The sequence below is a fragment of the Monodelphis domestica genome, chromosome 7 (genome assembly GCF_027887165.1).
Source record: "Monodelphis domestica isolate mMonDom1 chromosome 7, mMonDom1.pri, whole genome shotgun sequence".
Taxonomy (NCBI): domain Eukaryota; kingdom Metazoa; phylum Chordata; class Mammalia; order Didelphimorphia; family Didelphidae; genus Monodelphis; species Monodelphis domestica.
The window spans coordinates 138,009,419-138,030,150 of NC_077233.1; the positions used below are offsets into that span (position 1 = coordinate 138,009,419).

The window sequence follows — 20,732 nt, forward strand, 5'->3', positions numbered from 1 at the left end:
TCCTTCCTTCCTTCCTTCCTCCCTCCCTTCCTCCCTCCCTTCCTCCCTCCCTCCCTCCCTTCCCCCCTCCCTCCCTCCCTTCTTCCCTTCCTTCCTTCCTTCCTTCCTTCCTTCCTTCCTTCCTTCCTACCTTCCTCCCTTCCTCCCTCCATTCCTCCCCCTCTCTCTCCCTCGCTCCCTCTGTGAGCTCTTTCAGGTTATGTGACTTCCCACTAGAACAAGCTGTCTCAGATCATAGCCTGGGCAGGATCTAGGCCAACTGTGGTCACTGGCAGCTAGAAAGTGGTATGTATAGACAGACTTTCCAGAGGTAAATAGAGGAAGCAGGAGCTGTGGCTAACACCCTTGGGGAGCTCCCAAAATGGAGGGGGAGGGGGGACAAGAGACATAATCTTTTCTGACCTACGAGTACCTAGACAGAGCCCTGGTGCCTGTCCTGGAATTCTGAGAGAGGCAGACAGACAGACAGACGCTGTCTCTCTCTTTCTCTCTCACACAAACACACACACACACACACAGAGCAATGCTCATAGAAGTTTCTTTCTTCATGTATTTATTCCCTTTCTAACTTCCACCTCCAAATGTGGTCACTGACACATGGAAAGCCAGACAGACTAGGCAGAGGTAAACGTTTTAGAATGTTCTGCTGGGCTTTGGGGCTAAGAGGCTCGAATGCTGGTCCAACAAGGAGAAGGGCTGGCTTTGGGATGTTGTGGAGCAGATATTTTCCTGGGAGTCAGGAGATTTGGGTTCAAACTTCAACTCTATTGTTAACTCTTTGTGTAACCACGGCCAAATTATTTTTTCTCCTTTCACCACTCTGTGACATGGAGGCATCAGAGCTGGAAGGAACCTTATAGGTCACGGAGTCTAACCCCCTCTCATTTTACTGATGATGAAACCCTGGTTCCGTTAAGTGACTTTTCCAGGGTCACACAGCTAGTCCATACCTGTCCAGTCCAAGTGAGGTGGATGGAGCCGGGTGGCAGATCCCGGGGAATCTCAGTTTGGAGGACCGGAGGGGACTTGGATCCATCCCTCAGGGTGGGGGTGGGGGCAGGAAAGAGGAGATACTCTTGGAAGATAACAAGATTGGACGCTGTGTCCAGAGCGTCAGGAAGTCACTTTAGATTTTCCTCTTTCCTGTATTTTAAAATTCCCCACCTGCCCTTCCTGCCTCTCTTCTTACCCCGCGCTCCCCTCCACACCGTCTGTAGCTGAATCCTGGCCTGCTCGCTTTCCGTCCTCTCCATCAGTGTCTCTGCAATGCTCTCCCTCATCATCTCCGTCTTTGGGATCTGACTGGGCTCAAGCACCACTTCCTGCCCCCTCTTACCAGCGCCCTCTGCAGCTACTACTGCCTTCCCATCCCACATTACCTCGCCCCTTGCCTGTCTCCTGCTAGAACAGAAGCCCCTTGACGTTGGGAACCATTTCTTTTTTGTCTCTTAGCACAGCGCCTGGTGATTAGTGGCTATTTAATGTAATTAAATAGTAGTTAATGAAGAATTAATCAATTATGGTAGGTAACACATAATTAAATAATACATTGGTTGATGTGGATACCATAAATGGGAACCTACAGGTACATACTTGGGCCTGCGTGGAATGCTCCGTTCCTGTTCAAACAACAGGGAAAATGGGGGGCTGGCGTAGGAAAGGGCAGTGAAGGGCCTGCATCGAGAAGGGACGGATCCTCAGAGGATGTGTGACTTAACTCGCTTTCCTCCTCCCCTTCCCACTAGAATAAGGAGGTTCAGTGAGCTCTGATGGTGATCTGTGGGAGACTGGGATTCCCCAGCAGCAGAGGCCAAGGGCTGGCCTTGTGGGCTGTGCAAGACACTCCCAGGATCAGAGGCCCCGAGTCCAGGGAGTTTTTAAAACAATATGTTCTAAATAGCGGGTCTCTGGGGAACCTGGAAACCCAGAGAGTGGAAGCCACCCGGGACATGAGCACCAGTGGGTCTAAAATGACCTTTAGTCAGTGTCCAGATGGATATTGGTACACGGACTTGTGGTTTTAGAAACAGATCTGTCTCTGACCCGTTGGGTGACCTGGCAGAATAGATCATCCTCCACTAGGATGGAACTGGGACACAGTGAACAGAGAGAGTGCCTGGCCTGGAGTCAGGAAGACTCGTGTCCTTGAGTTCAAATCTGGCCTCAGAGAAGTGTACTAGCTGTATGACCTGGCCAAGTCACTTCACCCTGTTTACCTCTGTTTCCTCCATCTATAAATGAGCTAGAAAAGGAAATAGCAAAGAAATAGCAAAACTAGTATCTTTGCCGAGAAAATCCAAATAGAGTCATGAAGAGTTGGACAGGACTGAACTCGTCATTTGGTCTAAATTCCTTATTTTAGGGGGCAGCTGGGTGGCTTGGTAGATTGAGAGCCAGGAGGTCCTGGGTTCAAATCTGGCCTTAGGTACTTCCCAGTTGTGTGACCCTGGGCAAGTCACTTAACCCCATTGCCTCGCCCTTACCAATACACAGTAGTGATTCTAAGACAGAAGGTAAGGGCTTAAAACAAATTAATTAATTAATTCTTTATTTTACAGAGGGGGAATAGATAAGGGTGTAAAGAATCCTCCCATCCCTTGCCTTAAATTTGGGCATTAAGGAAACAGCCTAGTAACATAGAATCCCAGACTAGCCCCAGTCCAGAGCCAATTGTGAGGCTTTTCACCCTCTCCAGAGAGGTCTTGTGGACCTCCCTCCACTCCTCTTCAACTTCTCTGTCCCATAAGAGAGACCCTTCCCCGTCCCCCCATTATGTTTAACTTGAAACAACCCAGGGCAAAAAGAAAACGAGACTCAGCTATTTTATAGTGAAAGGAGCTCTGAATTTGGAGTCAGAGGATGACTTGAGTTCCAGTTGTGACTTGGTGACCACCCTGGATAATCCGCTCCCCTCTTCGGAGCTCGGGGCCCTTTTGTTGGGGGTCGAGAGGATATTGAAGGTATTTCCCAGCTCTAGTCATTGGGAGTTAGATGTTCAGAACTTGGGCTTCCAAGGCGCATACCAGGATGCTTCCCCTCTCCAGTGGGTGCTTAGCCCGGGGCCGGAGACCTTGTTTTTTTGGCACATTCTGACAACTGATTTTTCAGATCGAAGGGGTTTCCTTTGTAATCCAACGCGTTTTATTTCATGCCTTTAAAAATGTCTTTTGCAGAGGGGTTCACGGCGCACGAGAGGTTAAGAGGCACAGACTGAGCTGGGGGCTCTCCCGCCTTCTGATCCCCCCACTTTCCTTAGGAGGGGGAGGGGGGATGGCAGGGGCTCCCTGTTGCCATGTGGATCCTGCCTGTTTACTCTGGCGGGTCTCTGCTGAGCAGCTCCCAAAGCCTGAAACCCAAGGTGGGAACGAAGCCACAAGCATGTTTGGAATCAGCCGTCTCAGCGCCCGCCCGGCTGAGCTGGCGCGGTGGCTGCACATGGAACTATTTTGCTGTATCGATGCACAGGAGGGGAAGGTCCGCGGGACTGTGGAGGGTGTCCGAGGTGCCCAAGTGCCAGCTTGTTATCCTGAGCCCCGAGACACCGGCTCGAATGGGCGCGGGCGGCTTCGGGGACCGGCCCCTTGGCAGGGCTGGCTTCCTGGGCAGGGCTGCCCATGCTTACCCCGTTGTGGCAGCTCAATAGCCGGACGTCTCTGCCTCTCAGCAGAGTGGGTGCTGGGCTGGGAAGAGCCCTTGGGGGTCCTGGCTGGGGACACCTACGGCGCTCAGAGCCTTGCCTTTGACTGGAAACTTCCTGTGCTGGCAGCCCTGAGGCTGGCCGGCGAGGCAGGGTGCTGGCACCAGAGGACCTAGCGCCTGTGTGCTTACTGCTGTCTCCTGCGGGGCTCAGCACGGTGCTAGGCACTCATGCGCTTGATGGAGATAGGGTGGTTAATTTTCCTAGTATCTAGGAGAAGACAGGCAGGGATGAAGACTTATTTTTTATAGATGAGGAAAACCAAGATCTAGTCAACGGGTGGCTTTTGAGTCAGTTTTTCCCATCTGTAAAATGGGGATAGTGTTCACATTACCTACTTCTTGGTATGGATGGGAAGAAAAGTGCTTTGTATATTGCAAAACTTGATAGAAATTCGAGCTGGTATTAGGGTGTATTCTTTCCCTTTCTCTTCCTCCACTGTCCCAGGAGCCCCAATTAGAAAGGGTCAAGTGGGTGCTAAATAATTCAACAAGCTGGGGCTACCTGGGTGCCCTGAGGCATGCTCATGCCAGCCAACCTAAGAAGGGATGCAATTAGATGGAAACCTGCAGGGTTGGGCCCGGGCCCACGGCGGAGCCCCACCCTCCCCTTTCAGGAAGCCCTTCTGTTGGACCCGAGCCAAAGCCCTGTCTGAGAAGCTCCATCTGATGGGAATTAGGTCGAACAGACTAGGGGGAGTTTTTTCTTCTGTCCTCATTTGGGTTTACAGGCTTTGAGCCTGGCTGGGTATAGCCGCCCCAGAGTTGAGAAGAACCAGAGTTTGATCATAAGGGAACATCTGTAGCAACATCTGCAGCTTGGTAAGAGGATGGTTTACAGCAAACACAATGTCAATGGCTCATTTAGACAGCTCAGCCCTAGAGGCTGGTACCGGGAGGCAGGGAAGGAATCAGAACTAAGAAGAGACCTCATGGATCATCCAGTACAACCCCCTCATTTTTTGCCTTGGGGTTTTTTTTTAAATTCTGGACTTAACAAACATAAAATAAAGAGAGCATTTCTGTATACACTCAAATAAGAGAAGGGGGTTGTACATAAAAGTGTTTATCTCCCTTGTGTGCAATTGGTTTTTCTTTTTAAGTATATAATAAATTCAACATAACTTTCTTTGTAAAATTGTTTTTTAATGTAACTTTCAAAACTGTTGTGCTTGTCTATTATTCCTTCTGGCCTTCTTTATGTTCTCCTGTGTGCGTTAAAAAAAAAACAACAACTTCAGTGACCTCCCTTTCCTTTCTTTTCTTTTCCAAACAACCTTCTTTATCTCAATCCTTCTCTCTCTCACCTCCAATCCCCTCTCATTGAAAAAAAGGGAAAAAAACCCACCTTTTTTTTTTTTTTAACAAATATGCATTGTCAAACAAAAACAAATTTCCTCATTGGCCCTGTCCAAAAATTGTGTGTTTCATCTACTTTTGGCTGTCTAGATCAGGAGATGGGAACTCTCTTTTGCCGTTGCTACTTTGGAACGGCGGTTGGTCGTTGCATTGATCAGAGTTCTTAAACCTTTTGGTCATTTTGCTTTATTCTGGTTCTGCTCACAGTTTGTCGTGTAAGTCTTCCTAGGTTTCTCTAAACCATCCCTTTTGTCATTTCTTACAATGCAGGAATGGTCCATTTCATTCATATACACCATTTATTCAGTCATTCCCCAGTAATGTGACAGGTACTCCCCTAGTTTCCAGTTCTTCACCACTTAAAAAAAAGAGCCAATATAAACATTTTTATATCTGGGTCTGCTTCTTTATTTGATTTTTTTCCCCCCAAACCAACTCTTCATTTTGTCACAAGGAAGATGAGACCCAGAGCAGGAAAGAAGTTTTTTTTTTAAACCCTTACCTCCCATATTAGAATCAATGCCATGGATTGGTTCCAAGGCAGAAGAGCTGTAAGGGCTAGGCAATGGGGGTTAAGTGACTTGCCCAGGGTCACACAGCTGGGAAGTGTCTGAAACTAGATTTGAACCCAGGACCTTCCATCTCTAGGCCTCACTCTCAATCCACTGAGCCACCCAACTGCTCCCAGAGCAGGGAATAAAGTTTGCCCAAGGCTTCATACATAGTAACCTAGTTGCAGAGACTGGATTGGGATTGAAATTTCTTGTTCAATTCAGTGCTTTCCCCAACAGTATCCCATACCAGTTCCTGGGCAGAGCTACCCACGGTTAGTTACCCTATTGGGTGAATTTAATAACCGATGTCCTTTGCAATCTAGGTGGGGTGGGTGCTGGGCTGGAAAGAACTTTCTGGGGGGGGGTCTCTGCTATAGACACTGCCAGTTCTCAGAACTTGCCTTTGGAAACTTTGTTCTGGAAGCCCCAAAATTGCCACCTTCACCTCATATCCTCTTCCCTCCCCCAAAAAAGAAGAGAGAAGATTTGGGATTTTAGAGCTGCCAGAGCCTAAGAGATCATCTTCCCCCAAGTGACCATTTTATAGATGGGGATACTGAGGAAGTTAGATTAAAATATTTGCCCAGGCTTGGAGTACCTAGCCAATGCTGATAAAGGCTTCTGGACTGAATGGCTTCCAGTGCTGAATCTGAGAAGAACTCAAGCAAGATGCATTGGATTATTTGTCCTCCCCAAGGTCCTGGCATCAGCTTAGAAGCCAGAAGATGTGTGTGGTCCCCTTTTACAGTCCCCCAACACCCCCTTTACTTTGTAATAGCGCCGGGCAGGGGTAGCCGCTGGGGCTCCCTGACCTCAGAGCTCCATGCGGATGTGCATAGTATGGAGGGGTGAACCTAGTTGTTTCTCTCTGGTTTCCAGATCCATTCTCTACAGCTTGGAAAATTGTAAAACACAACAAAAAAACGAAAGAGAAAGAAAGTGATGTATTTATCACCTTAGACGTGGGTTCAGATGGCCAGACTCTCATCTGCAAAATGAAAGGGACTGGATGATCTCCAATTCCATCTGTAGCCACTGTGACTGACGTGATCCCATCTGAGCGTGGAGCCTTTGGAGGTCCTCCGTGGCCCAGCCCCTTGCCCTGTCCCCCGTGACTAAACCTGAGAAGGCAGCTGCTCTCATGCATTCCCAGAAGGCGCACGTCTACGTGTGCATGTGCGCTGGGGGATGAGTTAATCCGGTGACTGAGCATGAACCTCTCTGATCTCCATCACCCCAAATCCCGAGATCATCCGTGGATCCTACGCCTTCCATCTGGAAGGGTCCTTAGAGGTTAGCTGCCTCCAGGCTCCTCATTTGACAGAAAAGGAAACTGAGGCTTACACTTAGGTCACACAAGGGAAGAAATAGAATTTGAAGCCAAGTCCTCTGTCTGCAGTTCTAGCTTGTCTCACCGTACCACCGTGTTCCTTGGGTGATGGCGGCTCTTCAGGGGGAACTCTGCTTTGAATAATTGAAGGAGAAAGAGGAGGGGGTCAGCAGGAGACTAGAGCTGCCTGTTGGGGCGGATGAAGTCACAGGCAGGACACCTGTCACAGGCCCCCTGGGGACCTGCGTCTGACTCAGACTCTGAGTGGGAGGGCAGGTGAGCAATGACAGGATTTCAAATGGCAGACACCATGGGGCTGCACCTGTCCTTCCCCAGGGCAGGGGGGAAGTGTGCTTATCACCCTGTGGAATCCCTCACGTCTTCCTTCTCTTCCCCTCCCCTCCCCCTAATTACTTAATTGGCTACCTCCTCTCTTTTTTCCTAGTGAGGAGCCTAAAGCAGTATTAGAATAGTAGAAAGAACACTGGTTTCAAAATCTGGAGAACTGGGGTTCAGATACCAGCTTTCTTTTTTATTGTTACCCAGAGGATGTCCTTTAACTCAGTCGTGCCTCAGTTTCTTCCTCTGTAAAAGGCGGGGATCACATGCCCTGAAATACATTCCCTTCCAACTTGCAATCCAGACAGCCTACGATCTGCTTGGTGGGGGTGGCTGTCTGCTGGGAGACTGAGCCTTTCCCCCCCTCTTATTTAGCTGAATGGGGATAGCCTTGGAGGGCTTGCTAGTCATGTCATCGACTTCTCACACCCACTGAACAAGCCTTCTGCCAGGAACTGCCAGTGGGGAAGCCGGAGGGGCCTTTCTCCTGGGCAGCCTCAGTTCCTGAGAACATAAACAGTTACTGAGCTGCCGCTCGTGTGAACCCCAAATCGGATCTGAGCTCTGGGCATGGTCCGAATGTCCCGGATGAGAGAGGAGCCGTGATAATCCCGCCCTCTCCTCTAACCCAGGAAGACCACACCTGCAGTGTGGGGTACCGTTCTGAGAGCCCCGTGGTGGTGGGGGGGGAGGAGGTGTCTGGGGGGAGTGCAACTGGGGCATGGCGGAGGCGAGTCTCAAAATCACACCAAAGGAAGACCATTTGAAGGCACTAAAGTGGTGTTAGCCCAGAGAAGAGGAAGCTTAGAAGGTATGCAGCAGCTGTCTTCAAATATCTGAAGGTCTCTCCATGGGGTTGAAGGATTAGGGCTGCTCCCAGAGGGGAGAAGTAGGATCAATGGGTGGAATTTACAGGGTTCTGGGTTCTTAGTTCTGGGGGATGGGTTTCACCGGCTGGAATTGTTCCCAGGGGTGGGGTTGATGGGAGAACCCAACTGCCAACCAGAATCGGAAGGCAGGGGCTGGAGGGTGTGGCCTCGTTTGGCCAACAGAGAGGGGCACCGCCGCATGCTTCCAGGACGGCAGACGCCACTGAAATCTGAAATTTCCCTGGAATAAAATACGAGGGCTCTCAGGAATGAGCAGAAACCCTGCTTGCTGGCTTGTTCTGGGCTTTGGAAATTCATCTACAGGGATGGCAATTAGAGGGTCTGGAAGTCTTGCTCGTTAGCTCCTTTTCCCTTCTTCCATTCCTGCCAAGCCCAAGTCAATAAAGGAGGCAGACTCAGAGGCGTTTTGAGAGGTCTTCAGAGAGTGGCTGCCTGGTCCCCAGGGTGATCCCATCACCTTGGCACTCAGTGTCATCACCTTGTTTATTTGCTCATCTGGGATCATCACTCCATCACCTATTATCCCGGCCCTCCCTAGTCCCCATCACTCCATGGGGCTGCCACCCTATAACTCTGGTACTGATCGCCGCATATAACAAACAAAAACTCACACGGATTTGGTACTTTGTCATTTTCAAAGTGCCCTGTATGATCAGCAAATACTGTTCTCCCCACTGTCCATATGGGGAGCCCAAGGCTGATCACAGAAGCTAGTCTAAATACCTTAGCTGGGATTTGAACCCTGGTCTCCCACGACATCATGCTACCTTCTATCTTGTTGCCATATAACTTAATCACTGGGGAGTCATCAGCTCCGAACCCTGACCCCCAGATGGGAAAAGATGCGACCTTTAACCCTAAGGCCTCTGGAACATTTTCCCCCCAAGACAAATTCTTTTCGGTCCTGGGGATGCAGGTTGCCCAAATTGATGGAGAACCGTACGCAACCAGTTTGGGGAGAGGCAGGGAACACCGCAGAGTTTTTAGGTGAGGAAATTAAAATGGTATTAGACGAAGAAACCTCCAACTAGTTGGGCAAACCCACTCAGCATCCTGTTGGGCACCAGAGGGTTCTACTTAGCATTCTGGAGCCACCTGGCAGAGGTTAATGAAAAAGCACAATTGGAATTAAAGAGAGCTTGTCCGTGGCCTGGAGGAATCAAGGAGGCCGTCCCTAATGGGTATCAATAATTAGGGGAGATAATTTAGGGCAAGGCATGAATGAATGAAAATATACAGTGGAGTTACTGCAGAGCCTGGTAGGGGGATAGCATAGAGGGACCTCCAGCTTTCACCGCTTCGAGTCAGTGAGATGAGGAGATGGGTTCCAGCTGAGAAGGAGCATCGTGTTGGGCTCGATAGGACCATGAAGAGGGCTGGGTACCGCAGGAGCCATTGCTAACCTCAGCACACATTCAGTGTGTTCCAGGGAGGCCCTGGGAGCTATAGATTGGAAGTAGCTTCACTGGGGTCCTGACCAGGACAGATGCATACTGCCGGAGGCTCTAGGTCACTAAGTGCTCAGAAATCACCAGAATGAACTAGGACCTCTGACGATGTCAGGCCACAAAGAGGAGATGTGGTCTAATGGAAGCAGCACTGAGTCTCAAGTCAGAGATCTGAGATCCAAACCTGCTCCTACTTTTTTGGTGGTGTGACTCGTAGGCTAGTCATTTATAGTCATAGGATTTTGAACTAGAAGGAATCTTAAAAGTCTCTTGGTAGTACGAACCCCTTATTTTACAGATGGGGAAACTGAGGCCTAAAGCCATTAAGGACATGGAATAATGAACAGGTTCTCTTATTTCTTGAGATGCCATTAGCTCTTAAATCTGAGAAGCTTTTAAGTCTGGTAAGGATAGTGAGCAATAATCCCTAAAGGCTATCTCTTGTCTGTTTTTTTTTTCCTTCATACCTTATTTGATCTCCCTACCTCTTTGGGGGGGGGGCATTGGAAAGCCCTGTTGAATCTCAGAGATTCCTCTACACCTTATCTGTCCCAAACGGGTCATTTCAGGTTCTTCCCACTTAGTGGTGGGACTTTGCTAGACTAGAGCAGGCGACAAATTGCCCTTCCCCAGCTCAAGCTTCCTCATTTTAAAAGATTGATTATGACAGAGAGAAAGAGAGAGAGAGAGAGAGAGAGAGAGAGAGAGAGAGAGAGAGAGGGAGAGAGAGGGAGAGAGAGGGAGAGAGGGAGAGAGAGGGAGAGAGAGAGAGAGAGAGAGAGAGAGAGAGAGAGAGAGAGAGAGAGAGAGAGAGAGAGAGAGAGAGGGAGAGAGAGAGAGATTGTCAGTGTCAGTGGTCAGTGTGGGTCTGCTTGGTTCTGGATATGGGAGTCAGGTAATGAGCCGGGTTCTGATCCCAGATCTGCTCCTTGCTACCTGTATGACCTTGGACCTGTCACCCATCTTCCCGGGCCTTCATTTTCTCATCTGGAAAGGAGGGTAAAGGGCTTTCCCATTGCTAAATCCTAGAATCCTAAGAAGCTGACATGGTTAAATAAATAGTTCTTAGAGAAACCCAGTGATGGGGACTGAAATTATTTTCATAACTATTTCCATTGATTTCCTTAGAAATTCTTTTGTGCTTCATTTTGTACATTTAAGAAACTGTGCTGAGAAGAGGTCCAAAGGTTTTTACTAAATGAGAATGCCCAAGAAGGTTAAGTGTCCTTGTGATAGAAAGACTAGTTGTGGGGTGAGAGTCATGAGACTTGGTTTCTAGTCCAACCACTAATTCATTTGATGATTTTTGATCATTTCCGTGGGCCTCAGCTTGCTTATTTGTAAATTGGGGGCATCAAAGTAGCTATATACTATCCTGTATGACCATAGGCAAATCCTCATCTCTGGCCTCAGTTTCCTCATCTGTAAAGTAAGAGAGTTGGAATAGAAGGCTTTAGAGGTTCTCTCTGACCCAGCTCCCCAGCTCTTGTGTAAGTCATTTCCCACGCTGGGGGGGGGCTTCCCTTCCACTTCCTGCTACCTGACTCTTCCCTGGGTTCGTCTTTTCTCTCCATCACACTGTGTCTGAGCTCCCCAGGGGCAGGGTGTCAGGCTGCTCCTTCTCTGTCTTCCCTCTTCCCAGTGCCAGCTGACCTCTGAACAAGGCACACAGACACTCAAATAGTGGGGAGAGGAAGTATCCAATAAAATACACAAAGCAGGGAGCTGGGATGGCTCCTTTCATTTTCTGAAACCCAGAAGGAGCCAGACCTTGGTTCTCTTGTCTCCTGGCCTAGGACAGGCTGCAGGTTTTGCTCCAGCCTCACACTCCTTTTGGAGGGAACAGATGTTTTTGCCCTGGAGACCTGGAACCTCCATCTGTCTTTGAAAGTGGTGGGGTTGGGAGGGAGGGAGGGAAGGGAGGAACCTCTTTCACAGCATAGGCGGAAGTCCAACAGGAACATCTTGAGAATAAGTCAACAAACATTCATTAAACAAGAACTGTATGAAGAATCCCCATCATCATGAGAGAGTGGGACAGAAGGCTGGTTTGGGAGTCTGAGGATCTGGGTTTGAATCCTGACTGCCGCCTGGGTGTGTTGTTTAACCTCTCTGGATCTTTTTCCTCATCTATAATTGAGTTAGATGACCATTAATTATTCAACTTTAAATCTATGAAATGATATTTAGTCTCTTCCCTCAAATATTCTGGCTCTAAATATTTGATCACTGACTGAAGAATGGATTGTTTTGGGTCCCCCCCACCCCTGCAACTGGAGGTGAGAAGTTCTGTCTCCTGAGAGGTACTCCAGAAGAACTTTTTCCTGGGGTGAGATGGAGGAAAGAGGGGAGAAGAGAGGCTACGTGGAGAGAAAAAAGAGACACGTTCCCTCAGTGTTCCTGCAGTTAAAGCGTTGGATGCTGCCCAAGACAGACCAGTTAGCAAACCAGCTTGTGGGGGGGAGGGGGGTCCCCATGGTTTATAGGGGCTTTTCAGAAGAGCCTCTGGCCCCCCAGAGGGGCAGTCCCTTTGTCCGAGGGGCAGTCACTCTGTAAGGAAACAAGACCCGAGGCAGGAAACAGGAGGGGCCAGACTCCATTCCGACTTTTATACGTCCATTCCATGATGCTCAATGAGCGAAGCCCCCAAAGCAATTGGGAAACAATTTCTCCTACTTCTGTCTCCATTCCAAGGCTGGCCCAGATAATTCAATTCAACAAATTCTGCAAACATTTACTGAGTGCCTCCCGCAGCCTAACCTCTTAGCGCTCCGTAATGGTTTCCTGTGTGAGTTTTGTCTCCCCGGCCAGAGCCCGGGCGCAGCCTGATGCTTCTCTTGTCTCCCGCACAGTGTCGGACTCTATAAATGCTTGTCACATAAATGAATGCCTAGATGGATGGATGGTCCTGACCCTCTCCCCCGACCATCCCGGGGCCATGGGCTCTGAGCTGTGTCCCTGGGAGTGGGAGCGGCGGCATTAGCTACACTCGCCGCTCTGTTCATCTCGGGATCAATGGTGGGCATTTGTATGACGGGAGGAAGGCTTGCTCTTCAGCCGGGGTGAGGGGTTAGTCTGCGACGGAGGCTTAGAGGTCAGGCTGGGGCCAGAGGCGGGGCTCCATCTGGGGCCTGGATTTTAGGAGTGAGAGCCGTAAGGAATTTTAGGGATCATTGAAGCCACCCCCCTCGTTTTGTATTATGAAATCAAGGACCGGAGGTTAAGCCGGTGGCTGGGGTGGCGATGGAGAGGGGGGTGTTGACATAGCTAGTCGGCATCTGGACTGGGATTTGAACCTAGGTTTCCTGGCTGCTGTTTCCGAAGGGATAGAGTTTGGGGATGCTTCTCCCCATATTCCCAATCTTCCCCATATTTGCCCCTAAAAGGGGATGTGTTGGGTGATGGCTCTGTGCCCCCGAGGTATCTCAGATAAAGAAGGTGTAATTGAAGGGGAGGGGCGGCCATATGGTCACCATGTTGGGTATTTTCTGGTCCCAGGGCTCAGCTGGGTACTTTGACGGACCACTGGGGTTCCCTTATCTTCGATCGCTTCTCCTATAGATTATCTGCTGGGAGAGAGAGTTCCCAGCTGGTTTGTGCTCCTGGAGATCCTGGGGAGGGAGCAGACCTCAGTGTCCCGCCTGGGAGGGAGGGGGAGTCAGTTTGCCAGGGTGGCTAGAGCTCCATTTGTGCCCTGAGTTGGTTTAGGCTAAGCTGGACAGATGCTGGTGGGGTAGTAAAGGGGGGACCAGTTTGTGGGGAGCCCAGAATGCCAGGCGGTGAATGGTGAATGGTCCTTCCTTTGGACACTGGGAGACCTGGCAAGATTTTTGAGCTGGTGAGTGATGAGATGAAAGAGTGCTTTAGGAAGATTAACTGTGTCTCAGCATGGGTGCTCCCTGTGAAGAATGGTCGTGATAACTGCAGCTATTACTGTTCCAATTAGTGATCTGTCTAGTAAAACCCTAATGACTCCATCAGTCATTACAATGGGGACTCCAATCACAGGGTTACCGACCATGAGGGAAATAAACCCTTCACACTTCTCCTTAGCACTTCTGCCCTAGCCCAGCATCCTATAGGGCCCATAAGGCAATGAGCCCCCCTTTCTGCCTCAGAAGACACCAGGGGAGAGCGGCTTTGATGCCACCCCCGAGGATGACAAGTTCAGTTCAATCTCCTCATTTTATTTTATTTTATTTTATTTTATTTTATTTTATTTTATTTTATTTTATTTTATTTTATTTTATTTTATTTTATTTTATTTTAACCCTTACTTTCTGCCTTAGAATCAATACGATGCATTGGTTCTGAGGCAGAAGAATGAATGGTAAGGGCTAGGCAGTGGGGGTTAAGGGACAGCTAGGAAGTATCTGAGGTCTGATTTGAACCCAGATCCTCCCATCTCCAAGCTTGGCTCTCTAGCCATTGGGCCACCTAGTGGTCCCCCTCCTAATTTTATAGAGGAGAAAAACGAGGTCCTAAAGAGATGGAGTGAATTTTAGATAGTAAGTTACGAAGCCAGGATTTGAATCGAGTCACTGATGCCAAATCTGATGCTCCTCACACTACCTGTTGTAGGCTACAGTAAGTTCCACAGAATGTGGCCAGGACGTCTGCTGTGTGGTGGCAGGTCTAGGAGTCAATAACGATGAGGGCGGACTATTGATGTTGAAATAATAACTCCCTGGTCTGGATAGAGAAGTGGGGGATGAGTGGTCAGATATAACCAGGCTATTGGTATGTTTGGCTTAACTAGTGCGGGCAAGGGAGAATTCTCCAGTTGGGAGGATGGGACAGTTATTGGGAAATGACAGTGATGTTTAAGAAAACCCCAACAAGATGGCGGTCAGACCCCTCCCTAGACAAAATCTCCCATGGATGGACCCAGCAAAATGATGTCTAGACTTCAACCACATCAGGATTGAAGTAAATAGCCCAAATCCCAACCCTGTGGACAGGACCAGCACAAATGACCGCGTTTAGAGGAAGCTTCTGAACCAGACTTAGCAGGGTCTTTGTCCTTCCAATCTCCAGGGTCTCTCAAGCTGCCCTTCCCGTTACTTAGACAACATGGACTGAACTCCGGGATCTGATTTAGGAAGAAGACACGGTCCTCATTCTTAATGAGGGGACTGTTCCAATGGGAAGACATAACTTATCTCAGGAGGAGATAAATGTCTAATTTTATAGAGGAGAAAAATGGAAAGAAGATATAATGTCTGACACTGAATTCTAAGAATTAAGAGCTAACAAGAGCCCTAGAGTTCATGTAGTCCAACCCCTTTATTTTACATATGAGGAAACTGAGGCACAGGGAGGTGAGCTTACCGAGGTCACTCGCCTGGAAGTTTGGGAGAACCTTCCAGGATGGGAGAAGGATGGACACTCCCTAAAGTTCATGGGTGGGTAGAGAGTCCTAAAACAATTTGCTCATATGTGCCGTACCCTCTTATCTCCCCAGAAGCCTGATGCCACGGACACTGGATGGCCAGATCACCATGGAGAAGACCCCCAGCTATTTTGTTACAAAGGAAGCCCCTCGGCGCATCCACAACATGTCCCAGGACACCAAACTGATCGTGGTTGTACGGAACCCCGTTACGCGCGCCATCTCAGATTACACTCAGACGTTGTCCAAGAACCCATCCATTCCTAGCTTCCAAGCGCTGGCCTTCCGCAACGGCAGCAGTGGGCTGGTGGATACCGCGTGGAGTGCTGTGCGCATTGGCATCTACGCCAAACACCTGGACAACTGGCTGCAGTATTTCCCGCTGTCCCACTTCCTATTTGTGAGCGGTGAGAGGCTGGTGAGCGACCCGGCCGGAGAGATGGGCCGAGTGCAGGATTTCCTGGGCCTGAAGAGGGTCGTGACAGACAAGCACTTCTATTTCAATGAGACCAAAGGCTTCCCCTGCCTGAAGAAGCCCGAAGGCAGCAGCCGCCCGCGATGCCTGGGCAAGTCCAAGGGCCGCCCTCATCCCCACATCGAGGAGCACGTGGTCCAGCGCCTGCGAGAGTTTTATCGGCCCTTCAACCTTAAGTTCTACCAGATGACTGGGCAGGACTTCGGGTGGGACTGACCCAGACTCTGAATACCCTGAGGGTAGCGGGGTGGAATGGGGAGCCCCTGGCCAGGGGGTCACAGCCAAGGCAAGAGGAAGCTCTCAGAACGTGCCCACCTAGGACTGGCTTGGGCTCGAGCCCAGCCCCAGGCTTTGGAAAGTTTGACAATGGTTCTAATTTATATCTGCTCTCCTAATAGAGAGCGAGCAATTGTACACTTACTGAGTAGAGAGAGATATTTAAGAAATAAAACCGTCAGATAAATATTCTTCCACATAAACCCTTCTGGTCTCTATTGACTGAATATGTTTTCAGGAGGGGAGGAAAAGTGGGAAGATGGGAGGACCGAGCTTTAATCTCTATTTGTGTAGCTCCGATCTTTGGGCAGCGGGCCCATCCTTGACAATCCTCATTGAGAATAACCTGGGGGGCCACTGGCCGAGCCGGAGCCGAGCAAATTCATTTTGTACTCTGTTTCCTCCTTGGTCACTAGCTTATGACTGGACATACCCAAATAATGGTTCGGCTGCCATTTCTGTCCCACATGCCTCATCCCTCTCCCCTGTCCCTTACACACACACACACACAATTCCTTGTCCTCTGCTGATACCTCACCTTAAACCTTATCCCTAAAGCCTTCAACTCCCACTGACTTCTCACTCCAAACCCAGCCTTCTTCCGCCACTCTGACCCCTTACCTAAAACCTTCATCCCCCATTAACCCTTCACTCCAAACCCTCATTCACTGCTCTGACCTCTTACCCCAAACCTACATCCCTTATAACCTCCCCCATGCCTCTTACCCCAAACTTAATCCCTCACCCCTCATCACCCCCTCTCACTAAATCACCATCTCTCCTCTGCCCTCACGCCAAGCTCCCATCTCCCCAATCTTCCTGTCCACAAGCCCCTCGTCTCACAGAATCACCACATCTCCCAGTTGGCAGGGACCTCCTCGGTCATCCATTTAAAGACATTCCTGAACTGGAATTCCCTTTACAATATTCCTGACAGGGACATCCAGCCTCCACTTGAAGACTTCATTAAAGGGGAATCCTCTGCCTCCCAAGGCAATCCGTTCCACTTTTGAAAAAGTCTTTTAAAGGAAGTTTTACTTTCATCAAGCTTAAATCTACCTCCCTGCAGCTTCTTCCCATTAATTCTAATTTTGCCCTCAGAGGCCAAGAAAAACAAATCTAATCCCCCATCTGCTAGATAGCCCTTTTAAATACTCAAAGACAGCTATCGGGTTCCCTCTAAATCTTTCTTTCTCTAGGCTAAACATCCTTGTTCCTTCAATCAGCTCTCATAAGGTATGGTCTTTGGTACCCTGAAGATCCTGATAACCTTCTTCTCACTTATGGGAGACAGAATTTCTCACCTTTTGTTGGGATCCTGCACCCCCACCCCATGCTTCAGAGATCAAAAGATTTAGAGTTGGAGGAGACCTCAGAGGTCAGCTAGTACAAGTCCCTCATTTTATGGATGAGGAAACTGAGACCGAGAGAGATTAGATGACTTGCCCAGGGTCACACAGGTGGTAGGTATCAAAGGCAAACCTAGGACTTAGTGGTTCTGAGACCAACTCTATCCACTATGCCAAACTGCTGCTTCTGTCATAATTGACCAAGTAAGTTTTTTGTCAATTCAATTTAACAAATATTTATTATAGGGATTTTATTATTATTTATTTAAACAAATATTTACTCTCCACCTGCTCTATGCAAGGCATTATGTTAAATATTGAAGATACAAGAAAAAAAGAGTCATTGACCTCAAAAAGCCTATGTTATACTGAGGGACATTCTGTTGGAGGAAACCAGAATTTTGTGGGTGTCAAGGAAAGTTGGAAATGAATGGAGAGTGCATTCCAAGGATAGACAATGGCCCGTGGGAATATATTGAGGGAGGAAGATAGTATGTCAAGTTTAGGGACCAGCGAAGTTTAGTTTAGCTGGAAGATAATGTGCAAAGGGGAGGAATGGGAAATAAAGCTGGAAAGGAAGATTATGGAGAACCTTAAACAAATAAAGGAATTTGTATTTTATTCTAGAAGCAACAGGAAACCACCGTGCTCTTTGGGTCTGGTTATTTAGCTAGTTCTGAAGAAATCTAACTAGCATCATCTAGCCCACATCATTCCATCATGTCCACAAAGATAACATGAGACTTTGTCAAATGCCTCACTGAAATCTTAGTATGCTATACCTAAAACTAAAAAGCTAAAGCATTTCTCTGATCTCCTAGTCTAGTGACCCTGTCAAAAAAGGAAATGAGATTAGTCTGGCATGACCTGTTCTTGATGAAGTCAGGTGATCCCATCTTTCTTGGGTTGATTTCTCACCCCATCCTGCCCCAACCCCCCAGAGGATGAGGTTATTGGATCCCAGCTAGCCTCTCTCTCTGAACCCTCTTAAATCTTTTCTCTTAGACTCAGAAAGAACCTGATTTCCTTATGGAGTGCTCACTTGCTCCAAAGATCTTCATTGTTCCTATTTGGGTAATTAGTTTCTGGTAAGAATCTAGTTCTTCATTAGGCTCATTCCTTTCCTAGCTACCAAAATTGTTTTTATTGTATTTTAAACTTTCAATCGGTATATTTTCTTTTTACATCATGTATATTTCTCAAGGTATCTATCCTCCATCTCAGCCCCCCCATGGGTACTCCAGCCATCCTTTGTAACAAAGAATAAAGAAGGAAAAAAAAGTAGTTTGGAAAAAACTAAAAAGAGCACATTTAACCAATTCATTTGCATATTTTCCGCTGAAATCTGAAATTCTGTTCTCAGATGCCATCTTAACCAGCTGTTGTTCACGTCCCAAGTCTGTTGTTCCTATCTGAATCCCCCTCTAAAACAGCAGCAGTAATTACAAGACCAGTTGCACCTCTAAGACCCTCACTTTCTGAACCAGGATCTCACACTCCTCAGGAATTCTTTTTGTGTTCCTTCTGGTCATATCATTTGTTGCCTCGTGAATTTCCTAGAGGCAGCAGTGGTCAAAGGGCTTAATAAGCGTTGAGGTTCTCCATCATATTCTGGATACATGATCCCGAAGACAGCAGACTTCTCTGTTGCTCAGGGCAGGATGACAGTGCCTGTCTCGGTCTCCCTCAGAATGGGAGTCCTCAATCATTACCATTCATTTCTTCTTCCTCTCTCTTTTAGAATGGCTTCTTTCTGAGCGATACCAGTGGCTTCACCTTGTCTTTCCTTGGAGGGTGAGAAATTGCTGTCTCCCGAGAGAGTCCAGCTTAATCCTCTTCACTTCCCTCCCACTCTCCAGCTTCATGGCACGAGTTGAGATTTTCCTCCACTTGAAATGATTTATCTTGTTTCCACTTTGAAGCCCTCGTGCCATTTTTTCAAGGCAGACTTCTTCTTTCTCTCTGATAACCTGAGGTGCAGAGAGGCACTCTTCTAGCCCTTTCCGCTCTCGCTTTATGAGGGAGACAAATCTGCACATTGTGCATGGGGAGCTGAGGCAGAAACACAAACACAGCACCCTCCCTGGAGGATCACTATAAAATTTCTTTTCACACGGCACTGAAAGTGAGGCATTCAATCCTCTGTTTTTGTTGGTATTTCTCATGGCTAATTGTCCCAGCAAATTGCCTCTTGGCCTTGCTTATTTAAGGCACTTGGTGGCTCAATTGCAAAGCTTTATTTATTTATAGTAGATTTCACATCTTTTCTCAGGAGAGGAAAGTAGGTGGTTCACCTGCCTTTGCCTGGAAATGAGCAGTCTCAAGTAAAATCCAATTGCCAGAGAGTTTCTCTCTCTCCTTCTTCAAATGCTCTCTTGTGGATCAGATTCTAGAAACTTCTCAAGTATTCTGACTTCTCAAAGATGAGAATTCTTCCCAAACTTTCCTCCCGCCTTGTTCCTTGCTTTCTCTCGGTGATTGTTGTTCAGTTGTTTTCAGTTGTGTCCTCTTTGTGAACCCATTTGGGTTTGGGTTTTTTTGGCAAAGGTATTGGAGTGGTATTTCCTTTGAGCTCATTTTACAGACGAGGAAACTGAGGTAAACAGAATTAAGTGACTTGACCAGGATCACATAGATAGTAAGTGTCTGAGGCTGGATTTGAACTTAGGAAGATGAGTTTTCCTGTCTCCAGGTACAGTGCTCTCTCTATCCACTCTTCCACCTAGGTGCCTATCTCTTAGTGATGCCTAGCCCCAAATCCCAGAAAAATCTGTCTTCATCAAATGTGTAGAAACTTAAGCTGAGACTCTTAGATCCAATTGGGTCAGGAAAACTCCATTCAAGCCACTGAGTTCAGCCTATGTGCATGTAGTGTTGAGTTTGCGGAACAGCAGAAAGTCAACTTTGACTGCAGTCTGGAGTTGATGAGGAGGAGCAATATGGAGCTGATGACCTAGATGAGAGTTGGATGGTGGAAAGCCTCAGAGGCTTGTCTGGAGAAGGCAATGGGGAGTCTTCAGGCCTGGATGGTTTTTGTGCTCTGGAAGGAGATGGGAAGACCTGCGCCTCACTTAGCAAGATAGGGGTTTTGCAGCTGAATGGAGGAGAGAGGATTAGAGAGGAGAGAGGGGTGGGAGCAGGAAGACAAATCTGAAAGTGATTGCAGTAGTCTAGGCAAGAGACAATGAGGGCCTGAACCAGGAGGCTGCTGCAGGGGTGAGGAGAAGGACACAGATAGGAGATACTGTGGAGGTTAAGCCAGAAGGCTTTGCAATTAATTGCATATGGAGGAGGTGAGGAGGGAGTAGGAAAAGTTAAGGATGGCTGAAGCTGCAGATCTGGGGGCTGGTCCCCCAACAGAAATAAGGGAATTTGGGTGAGGAGGGGCAAAGGAAGACTCCTGAGTTCCTTTTTATATATTTTGAGTTTGAGCTAATGAAATCACAAATTAAGAGTGAAGAGAAAAAAGTAAGGGGCAGCTGGGTGGCTCAGTGGATTGAAAGCCAGGTTCAAAAAATGGGAGTTGCTGGGTTCAAATCTGACCTCAGACACTTCCCAGCTGTGTGACCCTGGGCAAGTCACTTAACCCCCATTGCTTGGTCCTTACCACTCTTCTGCCTTGGA

At 48.2% G+C, this 20,732-nt stretch overlaps 1 protein-coding gene across 1 annotated transcript in view; it reads left to right on the forward strand.

Moving 5' to 3' along the window:
- Positions 1 to 15,962, forward strand: part of HS3ST6 (heparan sulfate-glucosamine 3-sulfotransferase 6) — a 34,948-nt gene extending 18,986 nt beyond the window's left edge. Inside the window, exon 2 of the mRNA XM_001365603.4 lies at positions 15,081 to 15,962. Coding sequence (XP_001365640.1) covers positions 15,081 to 15,699 — 619 coding nt within the window. The 3' untranslated portion in view covers positions 15,700 to 15,962. The remainder of the gene's footprint in view (positions 1 to 15,080) is intronic.
- Positions 15,963 to 20,732: the final 4,770 nt, after the last annotated feature.